The sequence below is a fragment of the Pteronotus mesoamericanus genome, unplaced genomic scaffold (genome assembly GCF_021234165.1).
Source record: "Pteronotus mesoamericanus isolate MK-2021 breed Mesoamerican mustached bat unplaced genomic scaffold, CSHL_Meso_final contig_1210, whole genome shotgun sequence".
Lineage (NCBI taxonomy): Eukaryota > Metazoa > Chordata > Mammalia > Chiroptera > Mormoopidae > Pteronotus > Pteronotus mesoamericanus.
This window is the reverse complement of record NW_026555047.1, coordinates 872,879-896,257: the sequence shown is the minus strand read 5'-3', so window position 1 is coordinate 896,257 and position 23,379 is coordinate 872,879. Positions and strand designations below refer to the sequence as shown.

The window sequence follows — 23,379 nt, the reverse complement described above, 5'->3', positions numbered from 1 at the left end:
CAGCCTTCCTGGCTCTGGGCTGGGACTGAGTTCACCTTCCTGTCCAGCCTGGGAAGTAGAGGATGCATTCCTCCTTCCAGCCCACATCGGGACCCTAGACAACAGAGGGGCCTCCCAAAATCATGAATGGGGCCTCTAGTGTGTCCAGGCCTGTGACTCCACTTCCGGCACGAGGCCCCACGTTTTGATCAGGAGAGCCCACCTTCCAGGACAGGCCCCAGGAAGGGGACCCCTTATACCCTGAAGGATAGAAAGCCCGAGTTTGGAGGATCAACCCACCCAAAATGAAGGCGGGGTGGCTCATGCCCCAGGGGCCCCGGCCACCCAGCCCCTTCATCAGCCGGCACTTGGGCCATTTCATGTGCTCTGCCCAAAGCCATGTAAGCTACAGCAGCCCACCAGGTCTGTGGGCTCCTCCCTGTCGTCCCAACAGACTACCCCCTACCCATCCCATGGGCTGGCTGGTCTTCGGGTGGACTCCCTCGTCCGGGGTGAGGGAGAGCCCTGAGGGTTTAATGAAGACTGAACACTAGGGCTCTTTTCAGGGGAGACACTACTGGGGTCATCCAAAGCCCCTCCCAATGCTAGAGGGAACAGAAACCCTCCTCACCCCACCCTCAGGCGACAGGCTTAAAAGTTAAAAAAAAAAAATCATCATCGTTGTTAACCACTGCTGTGCTGGATTTGTTGTTTTGTTTTTCTCCAATAAATTATTTTCTAATCACTCATCTGGGCGTGTGTGTTGGCTGACAGTTTGCGGGGGTGCATTACAGGAGAGTGAGGAATGGGACTCACCCACCACAAAAATGGGAGGGACAAAGGGGACAAAGGAGGAGGAAGCTTGTCTCACCCATTCCAGTCCTTATCGCTCCAAACCCTTCCCTCTTCAATGGCCACTGTAGTCCCTGAGCCCCCAGCCCCACAGGGCGCCACCTTCCATGGGAACCGTTAGGAATCAGGGAAAAACTCAAGGTCTTTGAGCCAGCCAAGCTGCACGACGACGCAGATCTTGCTGAGACGTGCGTCTGGGCAGTCACCGCCCATTGCTTTCTGGAGCCTGAAGCGTAAGGTGGTTTATCTGAGGGGAAGGAACCGGGGCAGTCAGTGGGGAGCAGACTGGGGTGGCACCTGAACTGGACCTTATCAATTGCCCTGGGAGGGGCCAGCAGGCAGCAGCCAGCGAGCCAGGCCTGGTTAGCCGAGTCTGTTCGGCACATTTTTCCTTTCTGGGAGCAATAAAGTTTTACCCCCATTATCTACCCCAGGGTGCAAAAGGAAAAATAAACAAATAAATAAAACTGGCTTTCCTTGAAAATCACCCATCTGGCCACTAGAGTGAGTGTTTCGATTTTTTAAAACAGGACAGGCTATCCCAGGATGCATCACAGAAAGAAGCACAGGAAAAGAATGCGCCTCAAGAAGCCCTGAGATCAGACAAACCTGGGCCATTAGAAAGAGAAAAGGATGTGAACCCCTCACATCGGGGAGCAGGGAGAATGCCCTGTGCTTACTGGTTGACATTTCCTGAGCCTAGACGATCACCGGACAGTGGAACTCGGCTCTGCTGGGCACTGGCAACCACTCCCTGGGTAATGGCTGCCTCTCTGAGGGCGGGGCCTCCACCTCCATCGGCTCCTCCTTTGTGGATGATTCTCCCCTACTCGGTGGCAGTTTCCACCTGAGTAGGGTGGGACTCAGGAAGTGGTGTCCCCCCTTCCTTATGGAGCTGGGACTCCTTTTGCCAGATGTATGCCCAGCTCTCCTGGGACAGCAGCGACATCTTCCAAAAGGGCGTTTTCTCCAGGGATGCTAGCTGGTTCTTTAAAGATGACTGTCCAGAAGGCAGTGGCTGGCTTTCAGAATATGGCATCTGGCTTTCTCTGAGTGATGACGGCCTCTCCTTGGTTGGTGGCAGATTCTCTGAGGAATATGGCCTTGCCTGCTTCATAGGCAATTTCTTGTGGAAAGACCCAGATTGCCAGTTTGTGGAGGGAGCCCCGTTTTCAGTGTGAGAACTGCCCGTCCACAGTCAAGGGGGAGCCCATCACGGAGCGGGGCTGCATGTCCTCGGAAGACACCTTCCCCTGGTGCTGGTGCCTCTTCTTCCCCAGGAACGACATTTTCCTCTGGTACCAGGGTGACTCCTTGATGCTCGGGGCCAATTCTTCATCAGATGGGATTGAGTGATCGGCCAGTGTGTCGCTGTTGACCCCTGGTGAACTCTGCAGAATCGTGCCCTGTGTGATGAGGTCTGCATAGCCTTCCCGGTGGGAGAAGGCATAGCTGGAGCGCCGGGCCCGGGACCCCCGGCGTAGGTAGGGCAGGGACTCCACAGCAGCCTCCTCAGTTGGAGCCTCCTTCTTCTCCTCCTGCAGAGCAAAGAGGCGAGCAAGGGTAATCAGGTTCCCACGCTGTGTTCATTGCTCTCAGGTCACCTGCTCCCAGTGGGCGCCATTCATAACCCTTGGCCATCATTCATTGGCCAAGCTCTTCCCTGCCCAAGTTGAGTTCTACCTGATTTTGGACCAGCTAATCACAGTCCTTCCCTGGGACTTGATTTAAATGCCCCCTTACAGCAAAGCCAGGAGAAGTTAACCACGGGGCCGCCAGGTCTTCAGCCTGTGGCAGCCTGTATCACAGGCTTGTGGCCATATCTGGGTCCACTATTCCAGTCAATTCTGCAGCCCATCCTAGCTGCAACTGGTTCTTCTAGAGGTTTTTTTCCCCCCAAACCAGTAAGTTCCCTCCCCCTACCTTTTTCATTTGTGGTAAAATAAGCATAAAATGTATAATTTTAACTTTTTAAAGTGTACATCTCAGTGGCATTAAGCACATCCACATTGTTACGCAACCATCACTTCCATCCACCTTTGGAACTTCATCTCCCCAAACTGAAACTCTGTCCCCATTAAATACTAACTCCCATCCCCTCCCCCAGCCCCTGGCTCCCACCATCTACTTTCTGTCTCTATGGATCGGACTCATCTAGGGACCTCCTGCGAGTGGAATTGCACAGTATTTGTCTTTTTATTTCTGGCTTACTTCCCTGAGCATAATGTCCTCAAGGTTCATCCAAGTTGTAACAGAGGTCAGAATGTCCACCTTTTTTAAGGCTGAATAATATTCTACTATATGGATGCACTATACTGTTTACCCACTCATCTATTGATGGATACTTGGGTTGTTTCTGACTTCTCCCTTTTGCCTCAACATTTTTCAGGTCATGTCTGTCATCTCAACCCCCGAGTCCTAGATAACTGACGGTGGCAGTCTGATGACCTTGGCACCAGAACCAGGCTGGCCACCGCCAGCCCAGGAAGTACTGTTTCTTCCCTGGGGACCCGGGGTCTGTTATTTAGCTCCCCATGAGGGCACTGGGTGTGCGTATGGGTCTCCAATCTCCTACCCCCAGCTCCACATGTCCGTGGAGTCTCTGCTCCCAGCATGGGCTCCGGGAGCGTGCAATGGGGACCCCAACCACCCTCACCTTGGGGTGTGTCTTCTTGAAAGCTTGGTAAAGGACACGCAAGGCCAGTACAGGCAAGGTGTTTAGTGACACATTCAGCAGGACCACCAGCAGGACAGAGGGGTGGGACAGCGCGTTTCGGTTAGCATCTGCAAATAGAGGGATGCCACTCCTGGCCTAGGGTAGAGCCTCCTAGGAGCTTGCTTGGTGCCCCCTCTTCCCGACACCCCACCTCCTTCCTCACCCTTCACCCCCAGGTTGCCTTTGTGCAAATTCCCTAAAGACACAGCTCCCGCCCATCTGCAGGGCTGGCCGCCCCATTTCCTGCTGGGGGCTTACACAGAAACGGGAAGTTCTTCGGGGAGACACCGAAGAGCCAGAAGCTCTGGCTGGCCAAAGTTATGACCGCGTAGAAGCAGAGGCTGAATAAAATGGCCAGCACGAACAGGACCGTCCAGTACTTGACGAGGAGGATGACCTGAATGAGGAAGGGAGGTTAAGCCACGGGGGCTGGAACCCGAGGCAAAGCTATGTAGGGGAGGGTGGGGGCCAAGCCCCCAGGGTCGAAGGGTACTTGCTAATTCCTCTCAGGCAAGGTCACCAGGTAATAAGACCTCCATGGCCTGTGTCTAAGGTCCCACCGGAGGTGGAGTGGGCAGCAGCCCTGCCTACCTCCATGGTGACAGACAGCAGACCTGACAGGGCCACAACCACAGCAAAAGACTGATAGTCATTGAAGGGCTCAGACATGTCATGGCTGATCCACAGGGTCATGAAGAAGTTGACCAGGGAGGTGGCCGTGCCATGGGCGACGGCTTGGAGGAAGACCCAGTAGTTGAAGAGCTCATCCTTCTGACCAGCAATGTACAGCTCAGGCAGCTCCAGGCTCTGCTCGGCGCTCACGTCCTGGGGTGGGAGTGGGAAGATTCTGGAGATTGGTTGCACAGCAACATGCATGTGCTGGGCTGTTCTTGGCGTGCCTGAACCATGCACATGAGAATGGCAAGATGGTGAATTTTGTTATTGGCGTTTTAGCACAGTTTAAAAACTATTTTTTTAAGATTTTATTCACATATTTTCAGAGAGAGGAGAAGGGACGGAAAAAGAATAGGAAAGAAACATCGATATGCTAGAGAGATATCCATTGGTTGCCTCTCGCACACCCCCAAGAGGGGCCTATCCTGCAACCCAGGCATGTGCCCTAGTCAGGAACTGAACTAGTGAACCCCAGTTCGCAGGCCGGCACTCAGTCCACTGAGCCACACCAGCCAGGGTTAAGAAGCTTTTTAAAAAATGGAGTTCAGCCCTGGCTGGTGTGGCTCAGTGGACTGAGTGCCAGACTGCAAACTAAAAGGTTGCTGGTTCAATTCCCAATAGGAGCCAGGTCCCCAGCTGGGTGCATGTGACCGGCAACTGATCGACGTTTTTCCCCCTCCCTTCCCCTCTCTCTAAAAAATAAATAAAATCTTTTAAAAAAAATAAACGAAAATCAAGGTCAAAGTCCCATTCCTCAGGTCCCACCAGGCACACCTCAAGTGCTCATCAATAGCTGCCTGTGGCTGGTGCCTTCCCTCTGGACAGCATAGGCATGAGACACTTCCATCATCCTGAACATTCTCCTGGCCCACCCTAGTCCGGGTCTCTTAGCCAGACCTTTCTGGGGAGGGAAGCAGGGTAAACAGGAGAACCATCTCTTCTGATCCCCTCCCTACCGTTGTACAGATGGGCAGACAATGGGACTGAGATTTGGGGCTGGTTCCACAAAGGTAGGGGTGGCTGAGCAAGAGGGCTTCGTCCACTATTGGGCTCTGATGGGAACAGGTACATGGTAGTATTTTCCCAGCCCTGCCCCAACCCACCCCAACCCCACAGAGGGGAAGGTAGGGCAGAGACAAGAGCATCTACAGGGAAGGAGGAGGCAAATCCAGCCTGCTCACCTGCTCGAAGAGCCCAATGTACAGAACCGGGAGGGCGGTGTACAGCGCGTTGAAGAGCACCAAGAACCAGCCTTCATACAGAGGCTGGGGGGGGGGGGGGGAGAATGCGGTTAGTGCTAAAGCCTTCAGATGCCAAATGGCCAGAAACAGAAATGCTCTTTACCTGAGGAGACCCGCCCAAGCTAGCCTGGCGTGTTGGGGGGATTTCAGGGGAGTTAGAAATTTGTGTTAAAATCAAAGGTTGGGTTAAATGAGGCTGGAAATTAAAAGGCAGAGAGGAAAAGCAGGGTCTAATTCTTCTACAACAGCACCATTGAGTGTTTAATTGGAGGGCTTCAGTAAAGAGCTACAGGAGGAAAAATGGCTAAAGACTGGTTTTTGGTCATTTTATATTTAGGGAGTCACTGATGGGTAAAAGAGTTGGAAGAGACCCCCCCAGACAATGAGCCCAGCTCCCTTCCCGATACATGAATCCAATCCAGTTAAAGGATGTTTCAATTCCAAAAGCCATTTTATGTGCATTTTGCAAGTGAGCAAATAAATAATGATCAAGAATTTTACAAAAATCAAGTTTCTCACTGCTGGAGAAGAGTCATGAAAGAGTACCTGGGAAAGGCTAAGTTTAGCCTTGTTCTGTGGGGTTGGAATCAGAGGTAACAGTGTGAACTCATTGTTTTTTAATATACAGAAGGCAGATCGATGGATAGATATAAAAATAGAAATAGACAGAGATGTGCATCTATCCATGGGTTAATATATGTACATTTCCTAGTTCCATCTACTGAGAGGTTAATAGCCCTCTAGTTGCAACAAGCACACCACACACTTGGCTCTTGGTGTCTAACTACAATTCTTTAATGAAAAGAAACAGGGCTCCCCATGGGAGTGGCTGATGCCGGGGTTGGGGCAAGGAAAGAACAAAATGAGCCTGGAACCTCTTGTAGAGCCAGAAATGGAAGATATGCTCAGGGAAAAGCAGGCCCATGTCAAAAGGACAAATCAGGGACATTTGGAGCAATAAAATACACAATCAAATAAATATCCATGAATCAATACTGACAAAAAAATAAGTAATTTCATAAATGAATGAGGGAGAAGAAATGGTTGGTTCTTCCTACAGAATAATTCCAGTTAACAAATGTCGAAAGATGGCATGTTGTCCTCACTAAGGTCAGGAACAAGACAACGACGCCAGCCCTCACCATCTTACTGAGAGTTCTAGCCAAAGCCCGTAAGGAAAGGATATAAAAGGCATTCAAACTGGCAAGAAAGAAGAAAATTATCTCTGTTTGCAGATGACATGCAGAGAATCCCAAAGGATCCATCAGAAATCTCCTAGAGCCAATAAAGGAATTCCGCAAGTTTGCAGGGTACAGATCAACACACAAGAAACCATCTTTCTGTGTTAGTGATCATGATCAGTTTAAATAAACTATAAGCTAATTTTCAAAAAAATAAAAAAGAAAGAAACTATCTGTGTTTCTAAGCACCAGCAATGAGTAATCCCCAAAGAAAATTAAGAAAATAAATTCTATGTACGGCAGCATTTAAAGAATAAAATATCTAGTAAGAATAAAATAAAAAAGTAAAACAAACAATATATACATATCATTCTGTAAAGCCCCCTCTCGAATGCTTGAGTATCAGTGACAGGGAACTCAGTCCCTGTCACAGCTCTCTATTTTCCGATAATTTCCTTACACGCAGGGGAACTCATCATCCTATGACTCTTCCAAGGCTCCAGAAGGTACATCTATTCTTCACCATGACACTATTGAGAGTCTTGAAGTCAGGGACACAGTTCCCACAATCTTCTCTTCCCTGGGATTCAAGCTTTCCCTCTTACCCCTAGAAAGATCTACCCTTGGGCTGCCCTGCCCTGGCTTCAAATTTCCCAAATATCCCTGAAAATTTTGGGCACAGTGCTGGGCAGGAAACATCCCCTCCTTTTATCTGGACTCTATACCTCTATGAATGCAGCCATAGAAAAGGTTGCATTGCCCTGCAACCTCAGGCAAGCCTGACCCATGAGGACCTCAGAGTGTGAGCATGCCCGCTGCTCTCCTGGAGGCCACGGGAAGGGCACAGCACCCGCAGAGAATCCCCAAAGGGCTATCCCTCCAAAGCACCTGGGCAGTGAAGCCGCTATAGAAAGCAAACCAGATCTGAACCATCATGCCAGCCAGTGTCTTGTAGATGAAGTAGCGTAGGAACTTGCAGACTCGCACGTAGGACCAACGCCCATGCACCAGCAGCAGCCGCCTCAGGAAGCAGAACTGGGCCAGCACGTAGTCGCTGTTCTGCGCCGCCTGCATGCCCTCCTTGCCCACCAGCCCGACGCCGATGTCCGCAGCTGCAGGGGCACACGTAGCCTGTTGGCCCTGGCCACCCCTAGCCCGCCACAGACCTCCCCCAGGCCTGGTGCCCACCACCCACTCTTGATCATGTTGACGTCGTTGGCACCATCACCGATAGCCAGGGTCACCACATTCTGGTATTTCTTGACCAGTGTCACAATCAAGGCCTTCTGCTTGGGCGTCATCCGGCAGCAGACGACCGCTTGGCACCTCGAGGCCAGTTCAACAAAGGCCCGCTCCCGTCGCACCTCGGGGCTCTCATGAGTGTTGGATTCTTTGTTCTGTGGCACCAACCCTATGCTTCTCAGCCAGAGCCTGAGGGTCTGCCACATCAGAGAGATGCGCCTGGCCTGCAGGAAGTCTGTCCTCTGCTCACCTGGCTCCTGCCAGGACTCCTCCACGTCCACATTCACATTTTGGACCAGCGCCTGGGGCTCCTTGCTCAGGGAGAGCAGCAGCTGGTCCTGGCCAGAAAGAGAGGGTGGTGGGGAAGGGAGCACATCACGCTGCCTGCACCCCACCCCTCCGTGAACACCTCCGTACTAGCTGCTCCTCCAGCCTCTTGCCCCAGCCCCAGGCTGGACTTGACTGCATGGCCCCAGACCTCTGAAAACCATCTCTGCGCATAGCATTCACTTTGGCTTTTTCAACAGTTCGCCCCCAACCCCAGTCTGCTGCTCCTCCTCGCCCCCTCCCATGTGCCAGGGGCTCCACAGTCAGCCCTGAGCTGACACTGACCAGGAGCTCTCCGTCAACGACCATGGCCATCTTGACCTGTGACAGCAGCCGGTTCTTCAGAGAGCCCTTGCCACTCAGCGGGTTGTTGTTGCTCTCCCAGTAGGCCTCCAGGATCTGACTGAAGGGACCCAGCTGTGCTCAGCCATGCCTGGGTACAAGCTTCCTTCCATCCCCTCCCCAGCTGTGCCTCCGTTTCTCCCTCTGGAAGTCCAGCTAGGTGGAGGCTGAGAACATTCTGCAGACCCCCACAGCCATACCTGAGCTATGGGTGTCCCTCACCACCCACCCTCACCCTGCCCCCACCCACTTATCCGCCCCCACCTCCACTTCTTACACTATCTCCTTCTCCTCCAGAATGAGCATGTCTTCGGAAAGCAGCTGGCAGGCAAAGCCGATATTCACCACTGTCTCTGCAAACCAGCCCGGCTCAGGCTCTGGGAGCTTCCTGCCTGGGGACCATGCCCACCCTGCCCCACCCCTTACCTATGGCAATTGGTTCAGAGGAGGGCATGTGACCCAGGCAGCCAATGAGAGCCAGCTCTGAGACTTTGGCTGCAGCTCTGAGTAAAGGGGCCTGCACTCTGGCTGGCTGGGGCCAAGCGGCTCGAGGGAGGTGAATCTAGGGCCAGGGCCAAGGGATTATTAGACATATCATGCCTAGGGCCCACAGATACTTTTAGGAACCAACAAAAATGACTTAATTCCTTTCACAATCAGAAGAAGAAAAAAAAGTTAATATATTCCAGCCCGGACATTTGTCCTTATACCAACACAGTTGTAAACTGCCATTTTAAATGTTTCGCGTGTCTTTGCCTCCCATCCACAGAAGTGCTAATGTGGTCCTGCTGGCACCCATGCCCAGCGGGGTCTTAGAGAACACACAGTGGGGTGGGGGAGAGCCAGAGCTCCAGGGACACAAGATCTCAGGTTCCATGCCACCTTTGTTTCTAAGTGGCTGGGCAACTTTTAGCAGGTGCCCTGAGGTCTCTGAGCTCAGCTGGGCCCATCTAACATGCAAGGGTAACAAGAGTCTCCACTCATGGTGTTGCCATGAAGTGCACTCAACACTCCAAAAGCACTCGGCACAGTGCAGGCCCCTGAGGGAGGCCCCGGGGAGACCCCAGCAGCTTTAATCACCCCATTGTGTCCTTTCCCAGAACAAGGTGTTGGGGCAGGGTTGATCCCAGACAAGTGCGAGAGGCTGATGGTGGCCCTTGGGGCACATACGCGTTCTCTCCCACCCATCTCCCTTCTCTGCCTGCTGGGGACGGCCATCCTGACACTTACCTGGCTTGTCCCCTGTGAGTACCCACACTTTGATGTTCCCTTGCTTGAGACACTGGATGGTTTCAAGAACGCCATCCTGGAGTCTGTCCTCAATGGCTGTGGCTCCTAGCAGCTGGTGGGGGTTGGGGGGCAGGTCAGGAAGCAGGTTGAGCAGGGACCCGGCTACCCTGGCAGGCGTGGAGATCTGGAGGCCCACAGGGCCGGAACCCCCTTGACCCTGTGCCGCACCCACCTGGAGGTTCTGCTCCATCTCCTCGTACACCTGGCACAGGGCCCAGGCCCGGTTCTGAGGGACGCTGGCCTCCTGGTGCCGCTGGCGCCACTCCTCGTATGCGTCCTCATCCACCTTTTTGTAGGCCAGGCACAGCGTGCGCAGCGTCTGCTTGGCAAAGGACTGGGGGCCGGCCAGGCGGGCAGGCACCACCCTGTCACCCCCTGCCTCCCTGGCACTTCTCCAGCCACTGCCTCTCTCAGTCCCTCTTCCTCTGCCTGGGCCTCCTGAACCTTGACCCTCACCCACAGCCTGTTCTCCCCACAGGGGCTACGATCATGTGCCACCCTGCTCCCCCTTTGCTTGGCCCCCCGAGAAGGCCCAGTTCTATTCTGCCCCCAGACCTTCGCATTGCGGTGCCCCCTGCCAGGGACACCCTCCCTACACTCTGGGTAGTAATTTCTAACTATCTCTGAAGACCCTCGGCGCAGCCCCGCCAGACCCCTTGCCTGTCAGGGCTCCCACAGCCCTGGACCCCGGCCTCTGACCCTTGGCCTTAGGCATGTCTGCAGTCCACACTCGGACTCATTTTTCAAAGGGCACTGCGGGTAGAGAGGTAAGTAATAACAACAACAACAACAAAACCCAGTGGCTATCCAGCCCCACCCCTCCTCTGCTGGGAGAACTTAGAGCTCCAGGGGTTCCCAGGGGGCTGGGTGGCCCCAGGGAAAATAACTGCCCATCTCCTTACTTCCCTCCTATTCCCTCCCCACCCCACCCCCACTTTGTGCCCTAGTAGGTGGCCCCAGGTCTTGCTTTTGTTCTTTTTTTTTTTTAAGGTTGTATTTATTTTTTAGAGAAGGGAAAGGGAGGGAGAGAAACACTGATGTGTAAGAAATACATCAATAGGTTGCCTCTTGCACACCTGCAATCAGACCTGGCCCGCAATCCAAGCATGTGCCCTGACTGGGAATTGAACTGGCAGCCTTTCATTTCAAAGGCCGGTGCTCAGTCCACTGAGCCACACCTGTTGGGGCTTGCTTTTGTTCTTGACCGGAGGTGGACCTCAGAGTTTGGGCTTGGACATGACAGGGGTTCCCTGGCTACCAGAAGCTCCATACAGTCCTTTTGTTCTTCTTGTGCCTCAGTTTACCTATCCATTCCATGGGGCAGTTGAGCCATCTTGCCAAGCTTCTGGGCTCTGGGCCATTGTTCCGACTGCTCTTCCCCAGTTCTTAGTCAGAGACCAGCTGCCCGTGTTTGGCCCAGACTCCCTATCCTGGCAGAGCAGAGAACTCTGAGAAGTCCCCAGTGAGGGGCCCAGGACGTTCTTTGCACAAACACACTCCTGTGGCGCCTGCGCTGGATGATGCTGGGGACCCTGCAAAGGGCTTGAACTCCAAAGGGTCAGGGGTGGGTCAGAGAGAGGTAACTTGGTGTCACATGTCAGCCCCACGTTAGGGTCAGGCAGGAAAGTCTCTCCAGAGGTGGGAACCAGGAGGTGGTGGAGCCCTGAGGACCAAAAGACCCTGAGTGACAGAGTAGAGGAAGGCATCCAAGCAGCAGGAACAGTGTGCGCAAAGGTCCTGGGGTATCACCTGAGCATGGGGAAACAGCAAGCCAGAAACCGGGGTCCTAGGGAGCCCCCCGGAAGGCAGAGAGAGCCAGTCTAGAGGGGCCAGCAGGAGACACAAAGACACAGCCTGGACAGCTTGACTGAGGGGTTTGGGCTTCACCCATGGAGACAAGCGGTTTGGGGCAGGGAGGCTCAGTGTGTCCCAGAACCCAGGCCCAGCTTGGAGGAGTGTGGCACCCAGGGCCAAAGACTAACCACAGAGGGTCCTTGTGTGACTTAGTAGAAAATGCCCTTTCTGCACAGGTGTCGCATGTAGTTCAGCTCCTCCCTGCCCATGTGTGTTGGGGGAAGAGCACAGCCTGGCCAACTGTACACGCCCACCCTGCACACGTGAGACTGTTTCTTGGCACATCTTCCTACTCTACCTCCCTCCGTCTACCCCTCCGTCCTCCCCCGTTTCCCACAGGGACTCACAGTTAAGGCCTCTTCTGTGGCCCACTCTTTCAAGCCTTCCTTATTCAAGCGATCAAAGATGACAGTGTCTGCGCCTTTGGTATAGAGGTAGATGGAGCCTTCGGGGTTTCGGACTGTGGACGGAAAGGCCTGGCTACCCATAAGCACTCGCCTTCCTGCCCGCCTCCATCCCTGGGCCGAGGGTGCTCACCCAGCACAGACATCCGCTTTCGGGTGCTGTTGAAGTCCATCATGGCCAGGACCTGGTACACCCGCTCCTCCCCCAGTTCCATCACCGTGATGCTGTCTCGCGTGCGCGCCAGGAACACATAGCCGAAATTCCGGGCTGCTGTGACCAGCGCCTCCTCATCAGGGGAAGCTGCCTGGTACAACAGCTGATCTGGTTGGGGAGGGGACCATGGGAGTGGGATCGGGGGAGGTGAGCACTTGCTGAGAGTCTGCTGTCTTTTGGAGACACTACCACGCACCTGCAGGTGGTCCTACATCCATCTCTATAGCCCAGGGGAGGAAACCAACACAGTGGGTGCCCACCAGATATTGACAAGACAACAGCTCTTGGGCCAGGACAACCTCTAAGCCAAATAAAAGAAGGTGGGCACTTGGATTCCAGTCTAGATGACCTTCTCTTCCCAGCTCAGTAAGAGATCTCAAGCTGCAGACCTGGACACCCTCTAAGTCCAGGAGGGGTAGGGCTCGGCACCCGGGCCTGAGCACCCTCTGAGCTGGAGGACAGGAGCCCTGGGGGTTGCGCTGGATAACCTCTAGGGCCAGGAGACCGCCTCAGGGGTCCCAGGGCCTGAGCGCCCTCGCAGGCTGGGCGGCCCACACGCACTCACTGTCTTTCTCCTGTGCCGTCACAGTGTGGCAGATGGCCAGCAGGCGCCAGAACTCCTGCACCATCCTGTCCTCGTTATTGCGCACTGCGCTCAGGAGCCTCGTGTTTCGGAAGAGCAGCTTCCCGTCAGCAAATTTGTTCCAGAGGTAGAGGTTCTCCTGGGGTGGGGGACAAGCTGGGCCTGGGTGGGTCACTGCCCGCCCCGCCCACCATCTGGTGCTGCAGGCCCAGCACTCACCTTATGTAGCACCTCCTCTCCGTCGAGGCCTGGGGAAAGACCTTGTTTCAGGCCTCAGCTCCCCAGACAGCCCGGGGTCCCCCCCAGTGCCAGGCTTCCTAGGGCCTGGACTCTGAACCAGACACCCCAAACAACAGAGGACGTTGCCAGCCTCACAAATGAGGGAAAGATGGAGCCCCATTACCTGGGAGATCTTAGAACAGCCACCCGGAGTGGCATGAGGCCCCATTGCACACAACTTTTTTGAACTATTAGTGGTGATTCTTAAAACCTGACTGCTGACTTTGAGAAATTGGATGATTTCATATAAAAGCCTGGGCCCAGAGCACTCATAGGAACATGAGAGAAACCAGCCCCAGGTGCTGTCACCACAGATCCCACTATTCCCTATCACCCGCCCCCCAGGCCCTGGCTGAGGGTCAGGTGGCATTTCCATTTCTCATACTAGTGACTGCCTGCTACACCTAATAATTACCCAGCTGGGTCTTCCGTCAGCTCCTGCTCTAAATCTTGTGCCCTAGCTATAAACTAGATCAGGGGTTGGTGACCTATGCCCTGCACTACTACTGACTTTTGAGTGTGGGCTGTAAGCTAAGAAGGGTTTTCACATTTCTAATTGGTTGGGGGGAACTGGAAGAAGAATATTGTCTCATGAAACATGAAAATGCTATGAAATTAAAAATTAGTGTTCTCAGTAAAGGTTTGTGACAATCAGAAGCACAGTATTCTAACTTGTGACATGTGAGAGGCGATGAAATTTGAAGCTCAGTGTCCACTCTCTGAGGACAAGGACAGAGATGAGTCTCCCCAGGGATGGTGCAGTAGAGAAAGCTAAGAATATTGACTTGTTGGCCCGCAAAGAGAGGGTGCCTTTGGCTGCAGTGCCGCGGCTCAGGTCTGGGCGGGCGTGCCGGGGGGTGAGGCCGAGGGAGGGCTGGGTCAGCCGTCCGGGGGACTCACTCAGCTCTGCTGGCAGTCGCCGTTCCCTGGGGGCCCACCCACACCCGGAGGCCGGTCCTCACTGGGCAGCCCCCTGGGTAAGGGACATGCAAGGGCCAGGCCCTACCGTAGACAATGCCATTGATGCAGCACTTCTTGAAGGTCATGACGTTCTGTGTGAGCGTGCCCGTCTTGTCGGAGAAGAGGTACTCCACCTGGCCCAGCTGGTCATTGAGGCTGGTGCTGCGGGCTTTGGCGGGCATGTCCTGGGGCTCGTAGTACATCTGTGCATCCCAGTTGATGAAAATGCTGTTCCCCAGATAGATGAATTCAGCTCTGCAAACACAAGCTGGGTCATTCCCTGGCCTGTGGCGCACCCAAGCTCCTACATGTCTCCTGCTGAGTAGTGGGTGGGGGGAAGGCTCACATGAAGAACATGGCCATGGGCACCATGACGCTGAGCAGGATGAGGAAGCTCCAGAAGATGAGGAAAGACTCGGTGGTCACACTGTACAAGTGCTCCTCGGACACGTAGTAGTGCTTGGCCTTGAATTCTGCCACCTTGTCCCAGAAGCCCAAGGTCAAGGCCATAGAGATCAGCACCAGGAACATGAAGATCTGCTCAGCAAACGAGATGGTGGAGCATGGGAGGGACCCAGGGCACCACCTAGATATCCCAGGGACTCACCAACAGGCCCACACTCCGTGTGTAAAAGACAAACAAAGGATGGGAAGACCCTACCTAAGCTCTGTTATCAGGATGTGGTGGGAGGCGGGGGTGGAGCTGGGGGGGAGTGGCTGGCAGTCCCATGGGGAGGGGAACTTACAGGGGTTTTGCTGGGTTTTCTGGCAGCTATTTTAAAAATTATTACAATGGCTTTTAAAAGATAAAGTTGATTAGGCAAAAAGTTAAGAATTGTTAATTAAATGTCCCTGGAGGTAAGGTGAACATTTTACTACCTCCTGTGAGTTTGGGAAAATGTCAGGACCAAAATTTATTTTATAGCCCTGAGTGGTGTCTCTCACATGGTTGGACATCATACTGCAAATTGAAAGGTCGCCAGTTTGATTCCCAGTCAGGGCACATGCCTGGGTTGTGGGCCAGTCACACGTGAGAGGCAACCTATCAATGTTCCTCCCACAAATTGATGTTTCTTTCCCTTCCTTTCTCTCTCCCTGTCCCTCTGTGTAAAAATAAATAAAATCTTTATAAAAATTTATTCTAGAAAGACATTTTTAAAATATGATTATAAGAAGATCCTCTGGCCCATACCCTGTCTGTATGATTAGGCTGCATATTTTGCAGAGAAGGGAAACTGAGGTCTGAAAGATGACAGCTGGGGCTTCTGCCTATGGGGAGGGGCCCCTTCCCTTTCCTTTTCCGTGGCCCTTCCCACTCCAGGGCAGGGGCTCTAGGCAGCTCACCAGCATCACCAGCCTGTTCATCAGACGATCTATCTTGGTTCTCTTCAGGTGGATCTTGCCACAGTTCCTCATGATCTTTGTGTCAAAACCTGCAGGGTTTGCATCCATCCATCATCCATCCATCCATCCATCCATATATCTATCCATCTATCCATCCACCCACCCACCCAGCCATCCACTCTTCCATCCACCTACCCACCTGTCCATCTGTCAAATCCTCCACCCCTCTGTCACCCTCCTCTACCCACACATACATCCACCTGCCCCGTCACCCGCCCATCTACATATAAGCACCCTGCTTTTTCCAGCCAGACAACAAGGGTGCTGGCTCAATACGTCCATTTCCAGAGTTTTAGAACCCAGGCCCAATAGAAGTCACGCTGGGAGCCCCACAACTTATGCAGCAGACACGCGGCAGCAAGGCCTGTCCTCACGACTTCTTCCCAAAGACTTCAGGGCTCTCCCCGACCCCCACCAGGACACCTCACACTGCAGAGGCCCCAGGGCGGCTGTACCGGCATAGAGGACCATTCCATAGCAGGTGTCTGTATTTCGGATCTTGCAGCCGCGTAAGAGGATGTTGCCACTGTCCAGGGAGTATTTCTTGCCCTCCCACTTCAGGTGTCCCGTAAAGTGGTACATTCGACTGTTGGGTTCTTCACATACCACCTTGCCTATGGGCAACCAGGGAGCTGAGGGCATGGCTGGCGTTGGGCCACCCCACTCCAGTGCAGGGTGGGGCAGGGTGTAGGGAACATTCCATCCAGCTGCTATCATGGGCTCTATACTGTCCCAAATTTGCCCCACTGGCACCTCCACCCCGCTGCCATGTAGCCTCTCCCGGATGCTCCAAAGCTGGCTCTGTTACGCTTCAGGGCTTTTTCACATGCTCTTCCCTGTGCCAGGACTCACAACTCCTTAGGGAAACCCTCCCTGATCCTGCAGCCAGATTAGTTCCCCCACCAAAACCCCTTCCTCCTGGTTACATCCTGGGAGATCAATAGACATTTATTCCTACCAGTTCTGCCATGAATACCTAGAGTTCTCTGAGAGGAGGTGCCAGCCTCGTCTCCACTATTCTGGGACCCCGAGGTCCAGCCCAGCACCTGGCTCACAGCACCCAGCCCTCCATGTAAACAAGGCTTTTCCTCAGACATCATGAAAACAAATGCAACCAGTGTCTGAATGTCAAGAGAAAAAGGGAGGTGGTTTGAGAGAATGAGTCTGCTCTAGAACCAATTAGAGTAAACTGTCCTTGCAACAAGGCAGGAAAAAAATAACGTAGCCCCTTGCTGGGCCCCGGCAAACAGTAGTTGTACCTACAGGTGTGAAATGTCTCACTTTTCAAGTGGAAAATAAGAAACTGCAATGAATAGGTCGGTTCCCTGTCTCTGCGCACACAGGCTGCCTTTGTGATTGAACAACCAAAAACATGTTCTTTAATGTGATCGCATTTCAAAAATAAAATGCAATGCCTGCTAAAATGGTGCAGCATGTTTTGTAACAATAACAGAAAACACCACAACTGTTACATGGATTCAAAGAACATGAAGCAGACCTGAGATAAGCTGGCCCATTAAAAGTTATCTCAACCCCCAGCGCCTCCCGGCAGACCCCATCGCCATCCCCAAGACCCAGTGAGATGGGGAACTTTCATGCCCACTGTACAGAGGGGCAGACAAAGGCCCAGATGGAGTGGATGAACTGCCACCTCTCACCTTGAAAGGAAGCCATCTTCCTTACACTGGCCAGCTCATGGTGCGTGACCGTCGGGGCCTGCCTGAACTTCAAGCTGGTCTCCCTGGTGATGAGAAGGGGAGCACGGTAAGAGGTAGGGACAGGCAGCACCCTAGGCAAGGCACCCCCAGCCCCCTTCCAGAGTCACTCAAACATTTTCACTGAGTCTCTACTGTGCACCAGCTGCCAATCAGGAGGCTAAGGCCCAGAGAGGGAGAGGGCCTTGCCCAAGGTCACACAGGACATTTGCAAAATGGCTGAGGCACGATCCTAGGTCTTCTCACTTTTGGGCAGCACCTAAAGCACAGTAGGGCCCCAGAAATGTTGGTGCAAAGAAGGTGGGTCCCTTTATCTGATTTAATGTTACTGCCCCCTGCCAGCTTGCTGGTGCCCCACAAATACTCCCAGGATAATTGACCTACATATCCCAGTGGGCTCAGGGAGCCACCTTCTGTGGCCATTGGGAAGGCCTCGCTGGCTCCCAGGCCCCCAAACCCTTAGTGATGACCCGCGCCTCACCCATCAATGTCAGCCGTCTCCACGTAGCACAGGCTGCTGGGCTCCGTGCTGGCCAGCAAGAGCACATCGGCCTGGGGTGGGGAGGGTGGGCGTAGGAGGAAGGAAACAGCACTGCAGGGGGAGCCAGGAGGAAGATAAGCAGGAAGGCAGCCCTCCCCCAGGAGCAGGGTGTTCTGGGCTGGGCTGACACTGGCTCACCGGGACAATGTTGTCTTTGTGCAGACGGATGAGGTCTCCCACACACAGGTCCTTCCATTTTTTCCACAGAAAACTGTGGGGGATGGGCAGCAGGTGTGAGAGGGGACCCCAACCAGGCCCATCTTTGGAACCCCTGGTCCTTGTGCCACCCCCAAGCTGGAAGAACAGCGTGGGGAGGGGGCTGCAGGTGCTCCTGTGGTGCTTTGCTTCCCTGCGTGCCCACCTGCACGTCTTTGGGGGGTGCAGTGGGCTCAGCCCACACAGGAGGTCCAGTCTTCCCTGACTTTGCCCCCTCCTCCCCACTCTGTATCGAAGTCCCTTCAGACTCCCTCCCTTCAGCTGAACTCTCAGCCCTGCGAGGGTTAGCAATCAGGCCCTCAGCCTCTGTCCCCATCTCATGGCCCACACCCAGGCCTGGTAGACAGCAGGCGTCTAATTAATGCTGGCTGGGTCTCTGTCAGACATCGGACTCAACCAGGATGTCCAGGGGGCACGAAAGGTTCTGGCCACTCTGCTGGGCGCCCCCCTTAGATGTCCTCACCCGCCCACAGTTCTTCCTTAGGATAAACTCCCCCAACACAGCACCAGAGGCCTCACCTCTTACCCACCAGCATCTGGCAGGGCCTGTTGTTGACGGTCCTGTCGCTCCTATGTCGCCCCTGAGTCAACGGGGGTGGGTCAGAGGGTGGCTCTGCCCCAGCCCTGCCCCCCCAGGGTGATCCCACCCCCAGCCATGCCCCCATCCTGCCCCTACACCGCCCTCGTGAGGGCCCAGGTGCAGAGCACAGTTCCAGCTCACATACGTGGTCCCGATAGTGAGCCCACACCATCCACATCTGCCCAGGGACCCTGGTCGGGGAGGGGAGACTGCTGGAACAACTGCTATTGGCAGCAGAAGGAAGGCATAGTCCACCTGTCACCCAGTGTGGCAGCAAGGGCCAAAGGGCCATGGGGTGCCTGTCCCTTGTGGCAGCAAGACAAGGACCCCCCCCTGTCCCCAATCTTCTCCCCAGATGTCTTTCGACTCCACTTACAATGTCATCCACCAGGTCTCGGGTGGCCCGGATGACAAGGAGGCAGACGAATGGAGTGAAGAGGGTGAACCAGGGCAGCACGGAGATCTCAGGGATGCCCTGACACACAGCGTAGGTCATGCCGGGTGGGTAATACTGACCCTCCATCCCTGACACTCCCCCAAGCCACCTCCCCCTGCCCTCCCACCCAGCCCCTGACCTGGTGTTCTGTGTCCCACCTGCCAACTACCTGGGCCCAGGGCCAGCCAGCTCCCCACAGAGCTTGGGACAACTGCCTCTCTATTTCCTCTCCTATCCCGGGACTTCTCCCTAGCCAACTCCTCTCCCTTCCCTGGCCAGCTGCTAAGTCACATCCTCCAGGAAGCCCTACCAACCCCAAGCTTGTTCCCTACTCAGAGCCTTGACTTTACTGCTCCTCTGTCTGTAACCCTGTTCCTCCCAGTCACCCTTCAGGCCTGAGCGGCAGGGCCCCCAGGTCCAGAACAGGACCTACACACTATGTGTTTATTGGATGGATGTATAAAAGCAGAGGGTCAGAACAGAATGAAACGTTAGGCAAATGAAACGTTAGGTGAGGGTCAGGGTGCTCTATAAACTGCCCACCCACTGAAAGCTTCCCAGTTGGGAAAAAAAGTGGCCTGGCAGGTCCTGAGAATCTGCTCTCAACTTATCTTTCCTCCTAACCCTTTGGGGTCAGCTCGATGGGTTGGGGCCAAGGGAATCATGTGGCCAAGACCATCCATCATGGGGAGGGGCTGTGTCCTCCTCAAACCCAGAGGAGCCACTCATGCACCTTCATCAGTGGACATATATTAAGCACCTCCTCTGTGCCAGGCCCTGGGCTGGGCAGTGGGAATGCAGCCACGAGGCTGCTCCCAGTGTGCGAGGAGCTGGACACTGACCCCCCGCAACTGCACAGACAGGTTGCACATTTGAACGCCCATGTATCTATAGAGCCATGTGTCAAAGCTAGTCAGGGAGGGCTTCCTGGAGAAGGCGATTTGAGCAGGTGAAAGGAATGGTGTATGCACAGGTGCCATCCCCACTCCACCCCACCTGGAGGATGATGATAAAAAGGAAGTAGAGGTTGGACATTCGGTGGAACTGCTCATAGAGATTTAAAGGCAGGAAGGAGAAGAAGTTGTACTTGGCCGTGTGGATGGTGTTGCCCTGGAATGAGAGCCAGCATGGGGCGCTGCCCTGGCCAGGGCCTCACCCTGGTCTTGCCCCACCCTTTGGTCACAATCAGCAACAATTAAGCACCCAATGTGTGCAAAGCCTCCAACCAGCATTATCTACCAAATCCAAGACCTTGAGCTAGCTCTACTGAGTGCCAGTGGAATGCAAAGCCATCAGGCCAGCATTTACTGAGCGCCAGCTGCGTGCAAAGCCCTGAGCCAGCATCAGTTGAGCCCCTACTAGAGGCAAAGACTCTTTGAGCAGGGCCGTGACCCCAGTATTTCCCAGAGTGAGACACACACAAGGGGATTTTAGGCAGAGCCTGATGAACACATTGTACTTTGAAGGTTTAGTATTAACTGATTTGAAGGTAAGCTGGGTTGGGGCCAAAGAAACAGCAAATTCCAGCACCAAACTGATGCATTCATGATTAAAACTGTAGGGAGGGAGTAGGCTAGGTGCGAGGAGGTAAGGGAGAGCAGTAACGCTGGGACCACCCACCTTGTATTTCTTCCTCTGCCAACACAGGAAGGCCTTCTCCTTGAACTGGTCATTGTAGGTCCTGTTGTTGGCCTTCACCTCCCAGGTGAACACTGAAGCCAGAGAGAGCAGCGTGTGGTATGGGGCGCACACGAACACCACCTAATGATCCCTGGAGGAGGGCTAATGGGCCTCCAGGGGAGCCCAGACACTGGAGACACCTGGCTCTCTGCCATGGGCTTGGGAGCTGGTAAACAAACACCACCGTGGGCCAGGCCCTAGGCACAGAGGACAGGCCCTGGGAGATTCACTCACGCCCATTCCTTCTATAGAGAGGGTAAAACTGAGGCCTGGCACCCAGCTCCGAGGTGTGCGAGGCTGCTCGCCCAGCCTGGGCAGCCCAGCTATTTCCAGTCTGTAGCCCCCAATTCCTGAGTCCGGCATTCAGTCATGGGATTTGGGACTATTTGTAATCCAGCGAAACCTCATGCTAGGTCTGTCAAATGGGTTTGGGTGGTCTCTATCTCCACATTTCAGCCACCACCCTATGATGCCCCTTGGTTTCCTCCACAGACCCCATGCCACCCACCTGGCCCCAAAACATGCACCTGAGTTCTTTTCCTCCTCAAGGTCCTCGCTGTGGGCCAGACTGCCCATGCTGGCGGGGCTGGTGGAGAGAAGGGCTCAAGGTCACACCAGTGGCCCAGCCCTTGCTAGACACTGTCCATTATTCTATCACCTCCAAAATATCACCTCCCACTTCCATTGGCTGCCCCCTCCCCAGGTTCTGAAGGTCCTGGATATCTGGAGCCTCCACTGACCCCCAGTCTTGCAACAGCCTCACATCCACCAGTCCTGCCAGTTACGAAGCTGAGGTTGCCTCAACTTCCGTTACAGAGGACACCCCAGGATGGATTCTGGCTGGTGCTGCCTATCCTCAGGGCCGCCCTTGGTCCAGGCTGCCATCGCTTCTCCCAGGATGGCCATACCCATCTCCTCCAGAGTTTCCCTACTGCCCCTCTTCTGCCCCAACTTCCACATGGGACATAATGCCCATCCACTGAGGAGCTCCATCAGTGTTTGCTGATTGACTACACCAGCCCCAGGGTTATACATTATATTGGTAAAGGTGTTTGCTAGGGCCAAGCTGCTCTGAGAGGTCTGAGCATGGTCTCAGGGCAGTTGACTCTGATCGAGGCAGACACCAGACCTTCCACAGAACCCGGAACCTCCTCACTGCCTAGTTCATGGTCATTCCTTCAATGCGAGGAATTTGTCTCATTGGGGGCCCTCAGCAGCTCTCCTTGTCCTTGCCAATGCTGTCCCCTCTGCATGGGGAGCAATCTTCCCGCATGCTGGTCACTGCCTCCTCACCCTTCTGGTCTCAGCTTATAGTTCTCAGATGGGCCCGGCTTGTTCAGGCACGTCCTCTGGGCTCTCCCTCTGCCTGGGGTGTCCTCCATTCCAGGTCTCATCATCCTCTCTCCTCTGTTTCTTCTCCAGGAGGCTGGTTACACTGGAAACCTCTCAGGGCAGGAAGGCTGTTGCTGTCTGAGTCACGTGTGTCCCCTCAGGGCCTGGGGGAGGACGTGCCTCCGGGCCAGCTCTGATGCTCCTGGGAGCCTGAGCAATGCCATGCCCCTTCCCCAAATAAAAAAAAGTGAGGTTCAGCCAGTGGACCTGGAGCCCAAGGAGACCCAGAGCGGGGCAGGTAGGGTTGGAGAGGTGCTGGGGCGGCCAGAATACACTCTAAGTAGTGTAGCTGGGGTAGGAAAGCACCCCCACTGCTTGCCCCTTCCTCACTCCTATTCAGTTCGTAGAAGCGCCCCATCGGCGTCTCCTCCCCGAAAACCTCAAGTCGTAGGGTTCAAGGCCCAGCCGCCCTCCCTGGGCCAGGAGATTCGTGTACACAGATACAGCACCCCTCCGGACCCCCACCCTGCGAGACCTTCTAGGGGGCAACCCTCCGCTGTTGCAGTGACCTCTCGCCCTCCCTCAGGCGGGCATAGTCCCGAGAAGTTGCGCGAGCACCCGGGGATGCACACCTGCCGGAGCGCAGCTGCTCACAGGCGCGGACCAGGGCCAGGGCGGGCAGGACGCAGGGGTGGGGGGTGGGGGGACGGGCGTGAGGACGGGCAGGGTCGCAGGGTGGGCCTAGGCCATGGCGGGCGATGGGGGGCTGAGGGCGGGACCAAAAAGGAGGTGGGGCCTAGACCAGTCCGGTTTGAGGAAAGGCGGGGCAGGCCCTGTGAGTGGGCCAGGGCAGAGGCCAAGCGCTGGGGGGTCTCTGGAGTGGTGCTCGCTTCTGGGAGAGCCGGCTGCGGTGGGTGGGGGATGCGGTGGTCGGTGGGCGGGGTCTTGCTCCACGGAGCAGGATGGAGGGGCGTGTCTTAATAGCAACAGGGTATTAAGGGGCCTGCCCCGTAGGGTTAGGATCTAGTAAAGCTGGGTCTGGGTCAGGCTGATTGGAGCCTGCCGAGGTTCGGCAGGGCCAGTATGGGACTAGGGGCGGAGGAAGGACGCACCGGTAAGTAACGGCAGGTACTTACCTGGGCGTGAGTCTGAGGGCCTGGGTTGTCACATCTCCTATGCGCAGGCGCAGTGTTGGGCGCCGGGCTAGGGCAGGCCGTTAAGAGCCACCGAGACCGTCCCAACACCTGGAGGAAACCCATAAGACTCTGTCCTGGTTTGTGCCCACTGAACGGGCGACCAGGGCTTTCGGGGGGCCTTCCTGGAGGTGATGGGGGTG

The 23,379-nt window shown here is 54.8% G+C and overlaps 1 protein-coding gene across 1 annotated transcript; it reads right to left on the bottom strand.

Moving 5' to 3' along the window:
- Positions 1 to 1,657: 1,657 nt before the first annotated feature.
- Positions 1,658 to 22,108, bottom strand: ATP8B3 (ATPase phospholipid transporting 8B3). The gene is given in 29 exon segments (XM_054586714.1): positions 1,658 to 2,009; positions 2,011 to 2,363; positions 3,488 to 3,615; positions 3,806 to 3,944; positions 4,139 to 4,372; positions 5,404 to 5,487; positions 7,533 to 7,756; positions 7,840 to 8,224; positions 8,499 to 8,616; positions 8,833 to 8,908; positions 9,786 to 9,897; positions 10,018 to 10,179; positions 12,047 to 12,159; positions 12,237 to 12,425; positions 12,883 to 13,039; positions 13,120 to 13,148; positions 14,186 to 14,394; positions 14,486 to 14,676; positions 15,484 to 15,572; positions 15,972 to 16,157; positions 17,202 to 17,284; positions 17,740 to 17,810; positions 17,938 to 18,010; positions 18,535 to 18,596; positions 18,972 to 19,070; positions 20,028 to 20,141; positions 20,652 to 20,743; positions 21,239 to 21,297; positions 22,005 to 22,108. Coding segments are annotated over 29 exon segments (4,287 nt in total).
- Positions 22,109 to 23,379: the final 1,271 nt, after the last annotated feature.